Genomic DNA, 18,547 nt, shown 5'->3' on the forward strand with positions numbered 1-18,547 from the left:
GTTTTTATTAATTGCCTATATTACTAAGGAGGAAGGTTATCTAGGCCTCACACCCTACCAGATTGCAGCTTCATTTCTACCCCTGGACTTTAAACCTCTTAGTTATTTGTTTGGTAGCAATAAACGGATCTCATGTGTTTGAACAATGATTTATAGACCCATGTAGTGCTACATAAGGTAATAAACACTGGCTGCTTTTACTTCTGTTTTATTGCAGTAATAGTAGGCAGCAGCCCTAAGCGGCCAGTCAGAGGAAGATGTGACTAGCCTGACATCAGCAAATTAATAAGAGATAAAGCCCAGTTACTATCAGGAAGCTGTGCATATTTATGATATGAATATCTAGAAAAGTACACAAGTTTACAGGCACTGCACCAGTACAGGATTATGGTGTATTTCCTATGATCAGACTCACTTTCATTTATATATATATCACAAATACTCTTACACAAGCTATTTCTGTCACTACATTTTTATTCATGTGATGCAGGATTGAGAGCTGTCTGTAATCATCATCCGTAAGCAATAATAATGCTTACGGATGAGAGCCCTATGTGGATTTTTAAATAGATTTGGGCCTGCAGGTAGTCTTCAGGTGTTGTACATGTCAACAACTAGAACAGAGCTAGTTTTTTTAGCCAACCAGTGACTTAGAATATGGTCCTGATTTATCATGCAGCAATTGCATTTAAGGCACAGCTGGTGCTTCAAGCCGAACTCCAGTCTCTATGCCTCATTAAATAGCCTCGTGTCCTCAGCCCCCTCTCCTACATGACTCAGTGGAAGCACATTTCTTATTTTCTTGCTTTCTCTCTCTTCTTTAGGGCCGGTTCACACTGCGAGCCGCGGCGAGGCGTCTCCGACTTCCTCGCCGCGACTTGCAGGGGGGGTCAGGGGCGACTTGCAGAGGACTTCTGCATAGAAGTCAATGCAAGTCGCCCCCGAAGTCGCCCCGAAGTAGTACAGGAACCTTTTTTCTGAGTCGGAGCGACTCGAGTCGCTCCTCTCAGAACGGTTCCATTGTACTCAATGGGGACGACTTGCGGGAGCGAGGCGAGGCGAGCCGTGTCGCCTCGCCTCGCGCCGCAGTGTGAACCGGCCATTAGGGTTTCTTATACCCTCCTTGGTTGCAATCTTTCTAGGGAAGCCAGCTTTCTGGAATTGTTCTGGCCTGCATAGCTGGGTATCGGTACTGGCCTTCCCACTTAAAGTGTTACTAAATTCAGGGCCCTGCATTCACTATATCTGGTCTCTCATAGTACACAGAACAAGGAAATGCAATCATTTTCGTAAATGTAAACCGCTAAATACCTTTTCTCATCACACAGTATATAGCAGTCTTATGACTTTTATCAGTGTCTGGCCGAGCACTGGTTAAAACATGTAGGAGGAGTTTTCATTCTCCTCTGACTGTCCTATGAGGCCGCATGACCACTGACCCTCTGTCTGGACATTGCTGATTTGCCCTGTGCTGATTACATGCATCAAAACTCTCTAGCAATACACACCAAACTGAGCATGTGCAGAGTGCCTCCAAGGCTCTGTACTATCAGCAGATGGACTAGGGACAGTAAAAGAAGGGGAAGATCCGAGCAAACAGGATCAAACAGCCTTTTTACACAATGGTGAGGATTAACCCCTTAGATTCCACAGTGAGCATAACAAGCATGCTTTACTGCATATACAGACTGGTTTTACTGTTGTGGGTTTAGTAACACTTTAACTGCATTTTACAATGTTAGCATTCTGTTTAGTGATAAAATATATTTGATACTCTGAATTTTATTTTTTAAGACCCCTGCGTGGGAAAAACTGGAGCTTGCTATGTTTATGCTTTGAAAATCAAAATAAAATCTATTCAAAGAAAAAAAATAAGTTCTGTCATGTGACCATGCATCTTTTCTTCCTGATAGTGGGAAGCAGGGTTACAGGATACAGTGCAGACACACAGTGTGCCTATATTCCATAATCTGATAAAATGCAGGCTGCGCTTGAGCAGGGGGTGTGCAAGAGGCAGGCTGTGATTAGGTGTATGTGTCAGAGGCAGGTTGTGATTGGTTGAGGGGGTGGGTGGTGATTGAACAAGAAACCCAGTACAGGTGTAACTTGAAAACAAAAAGTATGCTGGACAGCCGCACTCCGAAAAATTCACCTTTTATTTCATAAAAAAGGCAGAGGTCCAAAGCATCCATGTACACATGTACCAACACGTAGCTGACACATTTCACACCAACAGCTGCTTAGTCATATCTAAAGAGTTACACATGCATACTGGTATATATATACACATAAACATCAGAATAATCAAGATAAAGGTACTAGATCATATGAAACACCACTTTATGATGAGAAACACCCGTTACCTACATATGTCATCACTCATTAATCAATGGAAGTGTTAATACCATTCTGACATAGAGGTCAGCATTTAAATGTATGTGTTGCAAAAAACAAAACACAAACACATACTAGAATCTTGAAGTATGATACATAAATCAAAACATTCTAGTATGTGTTTGTGTTTTGTTTTTTTTGCTTCACATACATTTAAATGCTGACCTCTATGTCAGAAAGGTATTAACACTTTCATTGATTAGTGATTGATGAGAAACACCCATTACCTACAGATGTCATCATAAATCTGTGTTTCACATGATCTAGTGCATTTGTCTTTATTATTCTGATGCATATATATATCAGTATGTATGTGTAACTCTTTAGCTATGACTAAGCACCTGTTGGTGTGAAACGCGTCAGGTATATACGTGTTGGTACATGTGTACGTGGATGTTTTGGTCCTCTGTGTTTTTTAATAAATAAAAGGTGAATTTTTTGGAGTTCGGCTGTCCAGCATACTTTTTGTTTTCAAGTTACTACTGGAAACAGAGCCAACACCTATCTTAAACCAGACACAGCTAAAACAAGGAGAGGTAATTGCCTTTCAGCTGTGAATTTTTTAACCCAATACAGGTGTGCTGTGTTTGTGTACAGTGTCCTATATCTCTAAAAGGCCAGACAAAGGATAAAAACTGACCACACCAACATAAATCAACTTCTGTGCTTGGTAAGTTTAGAACAAGGAATAAAGGCGACTTGGCAGGATTAACCAGGTACTTTACCATGTACTAGGTACACTTTAGGGAGCATTACGTGCTCTTGCAGCTTGCTGAATCAGGGCCTATGTGTTACCCTCCCTTGTAAAATGCACACAAAAGACAGGAGAAAAATGAATGGCAGACAACAAAGAATAATTTGTAATGCAAATGTCAACTTTACATAAATATTACTATTGCAGGTCATTTAGATGCAGCCAATACATCTTTCTCTTACCTGTTTCTGTTTGATTTTTTATACAAATGATAGGAGAAATATATGAGGTTTTTATATTTCTTTAGACTTGTGTTTCCTGCTGTGTTATAGACCTTACAAGTGTGCAGCTTGTTTATGTCAAAGTATAATAACACAATTATTTCAGTTGGAAATGTTCTAGTTACTTTCTCTAAGCACACAGGTAATGAGGTACATTTCTTGGTACATGTCATAGTATAGGTAAACGTTCCAGAACAGTCATACAATGTAAGACTGCTTGGTTTAGCTGAAATGTAGGTCAGGATTTGCTAGAGAAAGAATGTGATCCCTAAATACATTACAAGGCAGTTTAAAATAGTTTTGTCAGGTGATGTTACCACAACTTGAAAACACAATGTCCTATACCTCCAGAAAAATATATGTTAGCGTATCATTGTCTACAGCAGGGATATGCAATTAGCGGACCTCCAGCTGTTGCAAAACTACAAGTCCCATCATGCCTCTGCCTTTGGGTGTCATGCTTGTGGCTGTCAGAGTCTCACTATGCCTCATGGGACTTGTAGTTCTGAAACAGCTGGAGGTCCGCTAATTGCATATCCCTGGTCTACAGCAACCAATCATTTACATAATTATAAAAAGTCATGAATACATTTTATAAAGCAAGCTCATAGAGAAATATTATAAAGATTGCTGTTGCTGATCTATCCCATTTAAATTATATTGGTCTGGCTATCATGGTGATCCAATGATTTTATATTTTTTGAGACTCAGACCTGGAACAAACATGCATATATAACAAGGTCCATAAAAACACGGATGATCGAGTTTGGGGAACCTGACTGGCCTGCACAAAGTCCTGACCTCAACCCGATAGAATACTTTCGGGATGAATTAGAGCAGAGATTGCGAGCCGGGCCTTCTCGTCCAACATCAGTGCCTGACCTCACAAACACTTTTCTGGAAGAATGGTCAAACTTTCCCATAGACACATTCCTAAACCTTGTGGACAGCCTTCCCAGAAGAGTTGAAGTTGTTATAGCTGCAAAGAGTGAGTCTACTTAATATTGAACCGTACAGACTAAGACTGGGATGCCATTAAATTTTATGTGCGGGTAACAGCAGCCGTCACAATACTTTTGGCAATATAGTGCATGCTAGCTCTCAAAAAATGCAGAATCTGATATGTTGGCCAACCATTTATAGGAGGGTCCAGTAAGTTTTGAATGGCCGTCAACTAAGAACAACTCAAAAGTGTAGAAGCCAAAATTTACCGGCATCTAAGAGACAATCAACATTTTATTAGTGGTACCTGATATAAATTCTGCATCTCGCAGCACAGGAATCAGAGGGGAGGGGTGTGGTGAGATCTCAGGGAAGGAGAAAGTGTAAGAAACCAATAGCTCCTATGATCAGATGTGTAGTGAGAGATGGCTATTGTACAGATGGGAGCCAGCCAGGGCTGTCTTTGAGGCAGGGCAAAAGGGGAACCTGCCCTGGACCCTGTCATTGTTGTGGGGCCCAAAGCAGCTGCCTCATACTTGCCAAATATCCCAGTTTAAATTCCCTTGTCTCTTGAAGTTTTAGTCCCTTGCTGTTTCCTGGTATCTCAGTGTGAAGTGCTGCTACTAATGCTGCCCAGCTCTGCCTTATTGTTGTGTGCAGATGACTCACCTGCATACCCTGTGTTTACATGTAAATACTGGCATCCATATGAAAATAGCTGCATCCGGCGACATAGATATGTAAATAAAGGCGCCATTCATATGTATATAATGACCCCTGCAGTGAGGAGATGATGTGCTGTAACCTCTAACAACCAATCAGTGAGCAGTATTACTGTACAGTAGGGGTGCAACGGATCAAAAAACTCACGGATTGGATCATTCCTCGGATCAGAGTCACGGATCGGATAATTTTTCGGATCAGCAAATAATAATTGAATTTGCAAAAACCTGTGAAAATTCCACCACCATATAGTCCCCACTGTAATATACATCTCCCCCCCTGTAATATTGGCTGAGCATGGCTGGGTACGGCTGGGTATCACCAAGTATGGCTGGGTATCGCCGAGTATGGCTGGGTATCGCTGAGTATGGCTGGGTATCGCCGAGTATGGCTAGGTATTACCGAGTATTGCAGGGTATGGCTGGGTATGGCCAGAGTATTGGCAGGGTATGGAAGAGTATTGGCAGGGTATGGCAGAGTATTGGCGGGTATTGGCAGAGTATTGCAGGGTATTGCAGGGTATTGGCAGAGTATTGCAGATATTTGCAGGGTATTGCAGGGTATGGCAGAGTATTGGCAGGGTATGGCAGAGTATTGGCAGAGTATTGCAGATATCCGCAGAGTATTGCAGAGTATTGCAGGGTATTGCAGGGTATTGCAGAGTATTGGCAGGTTATGGCAGAGTATGGCAGGGTATGGCAGAGTATTGGCAGAGTATTGCAGATATCCGCAGAGTATTGCAGAGTATTGCAGGGTATTGCAGGGTATTGCAGGGTATTGGCAGGGTATTGGCAGGGTATGGCAGAGTATTGGCAGGGTATGGCAGGGTATTGGCAGGGTATTGCAGAGTACTGGCAGGGTATTGCAGAGTACTGGCAGGGTATTGCAGAGTACTGGCAGGGTATTGCAGAGTACTGGCAGAGTATGGCAGAGTACTGGCAGAGTATGGCAGGGTATTGCAGAGTATGGCAGGGTATTTCAGAGTATTGGCAGGGTATTGCAGAGTATTGCATGGTATTGCAGAGTATGGCAGGGTATTGCAGAGTACTGGCAGGGTATTGCAGAGTACTGGCAGGGTATTGCAGAGTACTGGCAGGGTATTGCAGAGTACTGGCAGAGTATGGCAAGGTATTGCAGAGTATTGGCAAGGTATTGCAGAGTATTGGCAGGGTATTGCAGGGTATTGGCAGGGTATTGCAGAGTATTAGCAGAGTATGGAGGGATGGCTGTGACTGTACTTGTCACAGAGCAGCGCTGTGGGCTCTACAGATGCAGCTCACAGCGCTGCTGCCACCCGATCTCTTCCCTCCACTGTACAGATCTGTACACAGAGGGGAGAGAAGAACCGGTGTCATCATGATGCTGGTTTGTTTACAAGTGATCACTCCGTCATTTGACGGAGCGATCACATTGTAAACGCCGATGGGTGCACCAAGATGGCCGCCGCTTTGTAACTAGGCCGAAGCCGCGGCCTTTCCTAAGGCCGAGACCGCGGAGCGTTCCAGGGATCGAGGCGTTTGCCGATCCGAACAGGGTGACCTGTTCGGATCACGGATCGGTGACGATCCGTTGCACCCCTACTGTACAGTAATCTCTAGCAACCAATCAACAAGCAGAAATCATGTGCTGTAACCTCTAGCAACCAGTCAGTAAGTGCTAATGATACACTGTAACTTCTGGCAACCAATCGCAATTGCTGCCTGATCTGATACAGTAAACTGATTTTAAGTCTAACTGCTATTTATTATGTCTCAGAGAAGGTGGAGAGCGAAATTGTATGGGTGGGGGCCAAGAAAACGTTTGCCCAGGGTCCAATCAATATTAAAGATGGCCCTGGAGCCAGCAAAAGCAAGACAGTAGGACTCCTGTTCAATCTTGACCTAGGGTTTCATCTCAGCAATTATCCGGTTCCTGACCAGCGCACGCCGATGTACGTCGGCAGAATGGCACGGGCAGGCATATTGGCGTACTGGTATGTCCAATCTTTAATGCCGCCCTGCCATCGCTCGCGCGCAGCCGGCGGCGCGCTCGAATGCTGGTCGGGACCCCCGTGAGTCCAGTCGCGGCTCCCGCGGACTCGATCGCCGCGGGCATACCCGCGATCGTCTCACGGGGCAGCTGAACGAGGAAATGCCTTTCCCCGTTTCCCCGTTCTGCCTAGCAACTAGTGACGCTGATCTCTGCTCCATGTGATTGGAGCAGAGATCAGTGTTCACTAAATTAAAGCCCAGCCCCCAACAGTTAGTAACACACCCCTAGGGACACTTAACCCCTACACTGCCACCCACTGGTTAACCCCTTCACTGCCAGTGTCATTTACACAGGAATCACTGCATTTATATAGCAGTGATTGCTGTATAAATGACAATGGTCCCAAAAATGTGTCAAAAATGTCCGATGTGTCCTCCATAATGTCGTAGTCACAATAAAAATCGCTGATCGCCGCCATTACTAGTAAAAAAAAAATATTAATAAAAATACCATAAAACTATCCCCTATTTTGTAAACGCTATAACTTTTGCGCAAACCAATCAATAATCGCTTATTGCGATTTTTTTACCAAAAATATGTAGAAGAATACGTATCGGGCTAAACTGAGGGAAAAAAATGTTTTTTTATATATTTTTGGGGGATATTTATTATAACAAAAAGTAAAAAATAATGCGTTTTTTTTCAAAATTGTTGCTCTATTTTTGTTTATAGCGCAAAAAATAAAAACCGCAGGGGTGATCAAATACCACCAAAAGAAAGCTCTATTTGTGGGAAAAAAGGACGTAAATTTTGTTTGGGAGCCACGTCGCATGACCGCGCAATTGTCAGTTAAAGCGACGCAGTGCCGAATCGCAAAAAGTGGTCTGGTCTTTGACCAGCAAAATGGTCCGGGGCTAAAGTGGTTATACACTATCTCACGACCTGTGTTAAATGTAGAACATCAAGTAGGCCAATACCACCTATCTGCTTAGGCAGAATGAGGAGAGAGATACATATACATGGCCATTTATCCCCCTCCAAATAAGAAATAATGAATGGAGGAGTTCAAAGAATGAAGTGGGAATCAAAAAGGATCAAGCACAATATCTGAGACAGAGTAGTAATTTTAATAAAAGGCAAAACATTTGTGTATACATGTAAAAAAACATTATAAATACTGGACCTTTTATTCCCCTTTTTTATAAGTGATCATGTCATCTTTGTCCTCAGCTGCATAAGAGCTGGAGGAGGAGAAACAGCAGCACACTGGTCTTCATAGTGAATGACTGTGTGTGTGTGTGTGTGTGTGTGTGTGTGTGTGGGGGGGGGGGGGGGGGGGGGCATGTCAGGACACGTCTAATTATTCTATAAGAGCAGGTTAAGTTCTCGACATAGCTAGATAATGTGGTCAGTTTTTAATAGGAAAGCAGAGGGACTGGCAGTAACACCAGGTATTTCACACAAAGGAAGCAATATAAAGAGACTTATATTATGTCCTGTGGTTTTGGTGTGCTTTTTGAAGTGCAAGAGGGGCCTTATATTATGGCACTAACAGGTTGTCAGGTCCAGGAGCTTTACCCGGTTGAGCAGACCCTATGCCTGAATGCAGTTCCTCTTCCGAGATGGGAGACTTGAGAAACTGACATGCCTCCACTGAAATTGTTGAAAGGCCTGAGGCCCACAGAAATTAATCTATAGAAGGTTGCCTTTGTGTGGGCGAAGCTGAAGAATGGGTGGACAAGTTGTACAGTTTATGGTAACAAGCTTGAAATTCCCTGGATATCAATTCTGGAGTAATGTGTTTGACTCCAGAAAATAAGTAATATGTGTTACAGTATATAGGTTTCCTGTTGCACGCCCCTAAGTGCCCATGCCAGCATACAAGAGGAGGGAGTTCAAGCACTCATGTAAGGCCAAAGCTCCTTGTGTGTGGCGGAAGCAAGGGATTTTTTGTGGAGGATTCCAACACTTGTATTTGCATTTACAGAGTCTAATAGAGGAGTAAGTGTTGTTTGTTCAGGTGTGCACTATATATGATAACACCCTTACCAATAAAGCATTTATGTTTTTTAACCAATTATAACTAAGCACTGTGTCCATACATGGAGATCACCTTATTTATCAGAGCAACAATGGAAGTGCTACAACCTCAAAATCCAATGAAGAGGTTAACAATATGGCACTAGGACGTCTTGGCATTAAAAATGTTAAACTTTATTTTTATTTTTTTAATCCATCAAACCATAAAAAGGAATCAATTCCTAAAAATGGATGAGTTTCAGCTGCCTACATAGGCCTTAGTCATAACTATGACTAAGGCCTATGTAGGAGGCTGAAATGCGTACATTTTTAGGAATTGATTTCTTTTTATGGTTTGATGGATTAAATAAAGTTATACATTTTTAATGATATACTGATGATAGGGGCGCTAGAGCAAATATAAATATCAAAAGAATGTGAAAATTTGACAATCAAATGATATCCACCATATTACAAAAATGCAATAAACTACATAAGCCTATTTGACTATCTTTTTAATTAAAGTAGTCAACAGCATCTGGTAAGAAGACATCTTTATCTTCACAAGTGGGGTGTTGTTTTCTATGTCCATAAGTTTTTGGTGAAGGGACGTTTCAATACGTTATAGAAGATTCCAGCAGTTTTTCTGATTTATGGATTCAGAAGGAATTTTTCACTGAAAAAATCACTGTTTTGGACTTTGGAGTTATATTTATTTAAGCGTTTTTTTTCCTTTTGGTGTCACCACCCAACTGGGACTTTATTTATTATTGTATTTCACTATATTTTGGTTGTATTCTTTTGTTTATTGCATTTTTGTAATATGGTGGATATCATTTGATTGTCAAATTTTCACATTCTTTTGATATTTATATTTGCTCTAGCGCCCCTATCATCAGTATATCTTTAGCATGACAGGTTTTTTCTTGTTCTTTTAGGGAGCGGCTATTAGTTTTACTCAACATAATTGATTCACTGATTATTGGTCAATTTTATATTTTACTATTTTTTTTATTTTTTGTGGCGCGGAGTTTATTAGTCGCTGTGTATCAGCTACTTTCTTCATATACATTTTTAATGCCAAGACTTCCTGGTGTGCCTGTTTTTACTCTCTTCACCTTATTTATCTATGTGAAATAAGAATGTCTATGCCACCCCAGAAGTAATTAATGAGTTTCAAACCTGTGCTGTGAAATATCAGTTTATGTTTAATCCAGTTACATTTTTGAAAGAGTACAAAAATGTACAAAAACAATACAATGGAAACAAAACACATACAAAGTTATAGAGTACATAGAGGTCTACCGTGCACACAGGTTTATAGGTATGCAACATGATGTTATGATATTAACATGTGTGTTTAGGGAGAACACTATATACAGCGTATGTAACTGATATGTCCTTCAACCAGACCTGTAGTCACATGTACATATAGATATATGTTTGGAATGAGTGTATTGTATAAATGCACGTACATACCAATGTTTTAGGGAATTTGAAGATACCGTGGTGTGTATATATATATATATATATATATATATATATATATATTTATATATATTGTGAGGCACTGGCTGGCAGGATTGTGGACATCATCATCCAGATTTCTCACATACACATGGTGATGGGCTCCAAAGTTATGGCTGATGTAGAGAAAAAACTTTTTTTCATTCTTTTTTTTATTATTGTAGTCTTGTTTCTGGAACCCAGAGACTTTTCAGAGCTTTTGGTGGGAATAAGTCTGCATTTCTAGGTCCACAACTTGTCCATTAGCCAGACAATATTAGTGTTAGCTGTCCATAGGCCTTTATATAACACCAAATTATCCACTTACCTCATAGATTTCGTTTTCATTTCTCCTCTGCTCTCCTCCTGTTACTGCAAGCATCTCCTGTAACAACAAATGTAATGTAAGTAAATGAATAGCTTGATTTCATATTCAATGAGAAAACAAAGAAAGAAAAAAAGATAGACAGATAGATTGATAGCAAAATACCTTCAATCAGTTATAAATAATCATCAACAGCTATAAATGTAATGAATATTCTGTGTTCCAGTGTGACACACCTGCTCTTTCTGATACAACAATTGATGCTCCTGTTGAAGAAGGTTTTCATAAAACATGGAGTAGGCCTCATAGTTGCTCCGCTCTCTTGCCATGATATTGCAAGCCAATGATGTAAGACATTGTTCTAAATGCTCCTTTTTAAAAATCACCTACAGTACAAAGAGCACCGATGACAGAGGCAAAGTATAGTAATCCATACAGACACATACAGTATGAATTTATTGACAGCAGATTTATTCACCATTATGACCATATATGAGCTTTGTAAGATCTTTTTCTTTAAATCTGATGCAAAGACCTTTTTACCTCTGTTGGGTTATCCTGGTGTTCACTCATTAGCTGCTGTACAAATTCTTCCACAATTTCTGGCCTATCAGGAAAAAAGTTTTCTTTTATAGCTGGTTTCTTCCATAAATCTAGTGAATTGAATGGGAAAACCAATAAACATGGAAACATATGGTTGAGCTGACAGATTATCCCCCCTAAATTCTGGTAAATATTTAACACATACATCAGCTTGTTATAAATGCCAATTTGGATAGTGTCTACATTTTAAAGGCTACAATTTTGTTTACATAAAAATATATCATTGGTATGTAATTGAATTAAAATTAGTCTGATCCTTTGCAAAATACAATTCACGGAGACACCGCTCGCCACCGAGGGGGGTGAATAGCCATTGGGTATGGCTGTTTACCACGTGATCGGCCGTGATGAAGTCACGGCCTATCACAGATAGTTCCACCCCCACTGTGCACGGCGCATTTGCGCATTCGTGAGCACACTGCGTGTGCACGTTGGTGGCGCCGTGTTCCCGGGAACACTGCTCATCACCGACGGTGGTAAACAGCCTTTGGCCGGCTGTTTATCCACGTGATCGGCTGTGATGCTTTCACAGCCGATCACTAAATGTAAACAAACTGCGGTAATGAGATGCATCTCGTTACGGCCTACAGTGTACACCAATACACACTGATTGCCCCCCCCCATAAAGAGGACCTGTCATCACCCATCATAGTACCTGCCACTCACAGTCCATCAGAGTACCCAAATACCTGTCACAGTCCATCAGAGTACCTAAGTACCTGTCACAGTCCATTAGAGTACCCAAGTACCTGTCACAGTCCATCAGAGTACCTGAATACCTGTCACAGTCCATCTGAGTACCTGTCACAGTCCATTAGAGTACCCGAGTACCTGTCACAGTCCATCAGAGTACCCGAGTACCTGTCACAGTCCATCAGAGTACCCGAGTACCTGTCACAGTCCATCTGAGTACCTGTCACACTCCATATGAGTACCTGAGTACCTGTCACAGCCCATCAGAGTACCGGAGTACCTGTCACAGTCCATCAGAGTACTCAAGTACCTGTCAAAGTCCATCAGAGTACCCGAGTACCTGTCTCAGTCCATCTGAGTACCTGTCCCAGTCCATCTGAGTACATGTCCCAGTTCATCTGAGTACCTGTCACAATCCATATGAGTACCTGAGTACCTATCACAGTTCATCTGAGTACCCGAGTACCTGTCACAGTCCATATGAGTACCTGAGTACCTATCACCGCCCTTCAGAGTACCCAAATACCAGTCACCAGGCCATCAGAGTACCTGTCACCAGGCCATCAGAGTACCCGAATACCTGTCACAAGCCCATCAGAGTACCCGAATACCTGTCACCAGCCCATCAGAGTACCTGAGTACCTATCTGCAGCCCATCAGAGTACCCAAATACCTGTCACCAGCCCATCAGAGTACCTGAGTAGCTATCTGCAGCCCATCAGAGTACCCGAGTACATATTTGCAGCCCATGCCTCATAGAATATACGTTGGGGTGTTTGCTTTCCAAAATGGGGTCATTTTGTGGGTAATTCCACTGTCCTGGTGCTCCTGGACCTTCAAAAGTGTGATAGGTAGGAATGAAATAGGAGGGCTTAAGGCTTTGAGCCCGACAGCATGGGAATGCGGTCGCCCCTCCCTTTATTAATAAGAGAATAGAAGCAATAGTGTAAATATTTAGGGCTATATACAGGTTAATGTATTTGGGTTAATGTCCCTTTAAGAGAATGGCAAATTGGGCTGGGGGCGGGGTTAAGGGTTGCAAGGCTATTGGTGATATCCCAAATGGTCATGTGACCCATGGGGAATGTTCTGGAAAGGGGCTTATTATATATAGGAATCTCTCACAGGTGCACTCACACCTGTTCCCAGCCAGGCAGTGAAGGTGCAACAAGCTTCCCACCCCCCCTTCCCTTGTCGCTAAGCACGTTTATGTGGTCTGTCACCCTACGTGATGTAGGGGGGACGTTTGGTTAAAAGATTTATGTATGCTCGAGTCCTTTAAGACTGAGCTGTTTTGAAGTTGATCGTTTGAAATATAAGAATTTTATGATGCAATAAAATTATCAGAATATGGTTATTATTTATTTATTGATTTGAATATACCAATAAATGTGCAGCGGCCAATTCTTTGCCAATAAGTGTGTTGAGTATTATTTAAATAGGCTACATAAGTTTTGGTATTCGGGGAGGGTAGGTGCGGCCTGCATTCCCATGAAATGAGATGTCTAATTTATACTCCCCGAACACCTGAAGGTACTACTTCAATGTTCGGTCTCTCTATGTGGCCAGGCTGTGTAAAAGTATCACACATGTGGTATCGCCATACTTGGGAAGAGTAGCAGAATGTATTTTGGGGTGTAATTTTTGCTATATACATGCTATGTGTTAGAAATATTTTATAAATGGACAACTTTGTGTAAAAAAAGTGTTTTCATTTTTTTTCCACATTTTCCAAAAACTTCTGGAAAAAAATTAACCGTTCAAAAGACTCATTCTGCCTCATAGAATATACGTTGGGGTGTTTGCTTTCCAAAATGGGGTAATTTTGTGGGCAATTCCATTGTCCTGGTACTCCAGGGCCTTCAAAAGTGTAATAGGTGGTTGAGAAATGAGAAGTGTCATTTTTGCTTTTAGAACGCCTGAAGGTGCCACTTCAATGTTGGTGCTCTGTATGTGGCCAGGCTGTGTAAAAGTCTCACACATGTGGTATTGCCATACTTGGGAAGAGTAGCAGAATGTATTTTGGGGTGTCATTTGTTGTATGCATATGCTGTGTGTGAGAAATAACCCGATAATATGACAATTTTGTAAACAATAAATAAAAAATAAACAAAAACGTAATTTTACAAAGAATTGTGGGAAAGAATTACAACTTAAAAAAACTCACCATGCTGCTTACTTAATACCTTGGAATGTCTACTTTCTAAAAAGGGGTCATTTGGGGGGTATTTGTACTTTGCTGACTTGTTAGTGTCTCAAGAAATGAGATGCACCTGATGTACTGAAGGCCTATCAGATGTGATCAATTTTCAGTGATTGGCACCATAGTTTGTAGACTCTATAACTTTCACAAAGACCAAATAATATACACTAATGTGGGTTATTTTTACCAAAGATATGTAGCAGTATAAATTTTGGCCCAAATTTATGAAGAAAAAATGCTAATTAGCAAAATTTTATGACAGAAACAAAGAAAAAGGCATTTTTTTCACAAAATTTTAGTTTTTTTTAATTTATAGCACAAAAAAACAAAAAAAAAAACACTAGTGATTAAATACCACTAAAAGAAAGCTCTATTTGTGTGGAAAAAAGGAGGCACGTTTCATATGGGTACAGTGTTGCATGACTGAGTAATTGTCATTCAATTGAAAGCTGAAAATTGGTCTGGACAGGAAGGGGGTGTAAGTGCACTGTATTGAGGTGGTTAAAGGGGTTGTAAAGGTTCGAGTTTTTTCACCTTAATGCATTCTATGCATTAAGGTGAAAAAACATCCGACAATACCGCCCCCCCTAGCCCCCGTTTTACTTACCTGAGCCTGTTTACCTGCTGCGCTCGCCCCCAATGTCCTCTTCGCCGCTCAGCCTGGCCGTTGATTGGATAGAGTGGATGGATTGAAAGCAGCGCAGCCATTGGCTCGCGCTGCTGTCAATCACATCCAATGACGCGGCGCGGCGGGGGGTGGGCCGAGTGATACAGTGAGCGGCTATAGCCGCCGGCTGTATCACGGAGAGAGCTCGCATTAAGGTGGTTATTTCTTGCGGGGAGGAGCTGAAACAGCCACTGAGGGACCCCAGAAGATCAGGTTTGGGGCCACTCTGTGCAAAACGAGCTGCACAGTTGAGGTAAGTATAACATGTTTGTTATTTAAGAAAAAAAAATTACCTTTACAACCCCTTTAAGTTCCAGCACCTATTGTTTTAGAAAAAAAGCACTGCTGTTCAGTCCTAGGTAAGCCCTGAAGAGATATGATTTTAGAGGTTTCACAGTTCTCACCTGTTGGAAGTCCTCTTCCTTCTCTTGTTCTTTCAGATACCACTAATGTAATCTCTTTTGCAATCTTTTTCTGTACATCAAGGATCATATCACTTTCAAAACTTTCCATTATTTTCTGAAGCTGGAAAAAAGGTCTTCAGTTAACATGTAGCACAGCTGTAGGCAAGTGTAATATTTTTAAGTAGAAAGTACACGGCCTTTTTTTAAAAGAAGTTATCCTCTTAATTAAAGGGCAACACTAGTGTGGACAAAAAGATTAGTACGGGACCGCCAAGCATCATATAAAATTAAAAACGCAGCTCCGGCTGCTATAGTTTGTTGCTTTCTCCTGCTAAGTCACCTGCTTAGGGTTTTAGCGCCACTACTCTTCCAGGCTTAAAGATTCCCAATGTCATTCAACTCAATTCTATTAGTTCTATAGTTTTGTTTTTGTTAAAGGGTAGGGGGTGGTCCAATGGGGGAGAGACGAATGGAGGGCACCCAAGCCCAGAGCCAGGCTTTAACAATATGATCATTTGTTCTAAAGTGTAGTGAGGTTTCTATTTTTTGTTGTTGAAATGTACATCATTTTTATGTGGCATGCCAAAGTGTGTAAGCATGGATCACGTCGCTTTAAAACTACCATGGCACATACACACAATTGTATACTCTGCAACCATTGCCATAATAGATGTATTTCCACTTTAAAAAAAAAATGTTTATTTTGCTTAGTTAGCTCTTTCTACAGACATTATTATATCATTAGATACTTGAATCAAAGAATAAGCAACATTTTATGACTCATGTCTTACAGTTCATAGCTGTTAACCTATCCTATTAGCTTGTTTTTGTAATCAGCTTATTTGTTACTTGAACTCTGAAGTGTACCATAAATAGATAAGTGACTGCTGAGGAAAAAAAAGGATGGCCCCAGCCGCAGAGTCAGCGAATCGGCAAAAGTTTAAAAAGCAAAAGTTTAAAAATCTGATATGTTAAGGGTTTCATTTACCAATGTTACGCTATGTTACTACTTAACTTTCTGAATACATACTCACTGAAAGTTGAAGCCCCATGGGCCAAGGATGTTGGTGCTTTTGAGAAGGAGCAGTGGCATTACAGGCGGTACAGGGGAGCTCCCTGAATGTATATCAGAAACGTATGCAACTCTATATTCTTCTGAGAGTATATTATACCCCTACTAAGTTGTTTAAAATGGGCATTTTATCAGACCCCCTCTGCATTAAATGCCACAGAGACCATAGTGTTCTAGTTCACCATTTGTGGAGATGCTCAAAATCTATACTGGATAGAGGTTATCAGTATACTCAACACTGTGTTTCAAGTGTCAATTCCAACTGACCCAAAGCTATCTGTTTTGGGCATCTTGACCGTTTTCAATTGCAGAAGTTCTCTAAGGAGGCTATTGCAATAGCACTGTTTCAAGCGTGTACGATAATTCTTACTCACTGGAAGTCTGACACACTACCAACCTGTAAAGAATGGATAACCTATATGGGTGACAGCAAAGGGGTTGCCCTGGAAAGGTTGCCCGGAAAAGTTTGAAAAGATATGGGTTCCATGGTTGGATTTCCCTAGACTTAGCTTATTGGATTTAATGACTAATGGGCTCTTTTAGCCTAATATGTTGTAGTTTATGTAATGTTATGCAATATTTTTATATTTAAAAGTCTGTTAGTTTCACTTTAAGGCAAACTCAAGGAAACAGCTCTTTGATTTGATTAAGGAATGCTTGGGATCTCCAAGGAAGCCAAAGAAATAACAAAATGTCATAGACCAAGCGGAAGAAGTGGACTACAGGGTAAGCTTCTGAGAGCAGCACAAGCCTTAACCTCCCTGGCGGTACGATTATTTCACATTTTAGGTGCTGAAAGCGGTACAATTATTTTGCATGGAAATTTGGCATTTTATATTGTAGTCCTGTAATTCTTAGGAATAACTCTCTTAAATCTGTCCAAACCAGAGTCTAGCAGACATCCCGGGTATGATAAAGTTTGAAAAATGAAATCATAAATTATAATATAATAAATAATTAGAAATAATTGTACCAAATAATAATATAACAATAATAAAAATTATTCAATAATGTAATCAAATCAAAAACACTGAAATTTGCCCAGTTGCAGAATTGTCACTGTCATTATTTTTCAATATTTGATGACGGATCTCCCCACAAATCGCTATCGCTTAATTCTGCAAGTGATTCTAATTTATTATCGCTGTTTTCTAGCTGGTCTAAAACCATTTTTGATGTAAAGGGACAGTTTTGGTTGCTATGGACATTCTATAGTTTCCAGGCATAAATAACAGTTTTTATAAGATAAAACTGCATGCAGGGCACTGGACAGAACACTAGGAACAAAGGGGATGTGAAATAATTTCATACTGTAATGTAATCTGTAAGATTACATTATACTGTATGTAATGTGTGTGTTTAACTTTTTGAATTTGGCGTCGTTCTCTGTCACCGTGCGTCGCAACGCTCGCAGAGAACGGAGCCTGGCTCCGTGATAGATCGAGCGAGACACGGCTCGCTCGTACAGCGCGGGGACATCACTGGATGCAGGGGACAAGGTAAGTAAACCTTTCCCTGCATTCAGCGATGCGGTCCCGAGTCTGGCTAGGGGTTACCGCTTTTGGTACAGAATCTCCACCCTGAGCCAGACTCGGGAATACAACCAGGGGGGTTAATAATCCAAACACAGTCATTCACTCATTGCAGTTTTTCTTTACCTATTGAGGTGGTGGAAAAAGATTGCATAAGAGACACTTAGCACTTGCAGAGTGGAGTTGATTTAGTAAAACTGGAGAGTGCGAAATCTGGTGCAGATGTGTATGGTAGCCAATCAGCTTCTAACTTCAGCTTGTTCAATTAAGCTTCGTCAGAAATAAAAGGAAGCTGATTGGTTTCTATGCAGAGCTGCATCAGATTATGCATGCTCCGGTTTTAGTAAATCAACCCCATTCAGTCTCTAGGCTGACTTTGGTGGTTCTATATCAATGGCTTCAACTAAATGAACATAAATCTTTATGCGACTTAGGCTGACCATACATTATACCATTTTCTTATTCGATTTCCTTTAGATGTACCTCTAAATATGTAGTGCAATGGCTTCCCTGTTTGC

The 18,547-nt window shown here is 41.0% G+C and overlaps 1 protein-coding gene across 1 annotated transcript in view; it reads right to left on the minus strand.

Annotated features, from left to right (window-relative positions):
- Positions 1 to 18,547, minus strand: part of LOC143987941 (uncharacterized) — a 214,809-nt gene that overhangs the window by 50,913 nt on the left and 145,349 nt on the right. Inside the window, exons 36-39 of the mRNA XM_077487143.1 lie at positions 15,426 to 15,546; positions 11,399 to 11,508; positions 11,092 to 11,241; positions 10,859 to 10,915 (exon numbers count right to left, since the gene is read on the minus strand). Coding sequence (XP_077343269.1) covers positions 10,859 to 10,915; positions 11,092 to 11,241; positions 11,399 to 11,508; positions 15,426 to 15,546 — 438 coding nt within the window. The remainder of the gene's footprint in view (positions 1 to 10,858; positions 10,916 to 11,091; positions 11,242 to 11,398; positions 11,509 to 15,425; positions 15,547 to 18,547) is intronic.

The sequence above is a fragment of the Lithobates pipiens genome, unplaced genomic scaffold, assembly GCF_037356315.1.
Source record: "Lithobates pipiens isolate NorthernLeopardFrog02 unplaced genomic scaffold, aLitPip1_a1.2 Scaffold_18, whole genome shotgun sequence".
In the NCBI taxonomy this organism is placed as follows: Eukaryota; Metazoa; Chordata; class Amphibia; order Anura; family Ranidae; genus Lithobates; species Lithobates pipiens.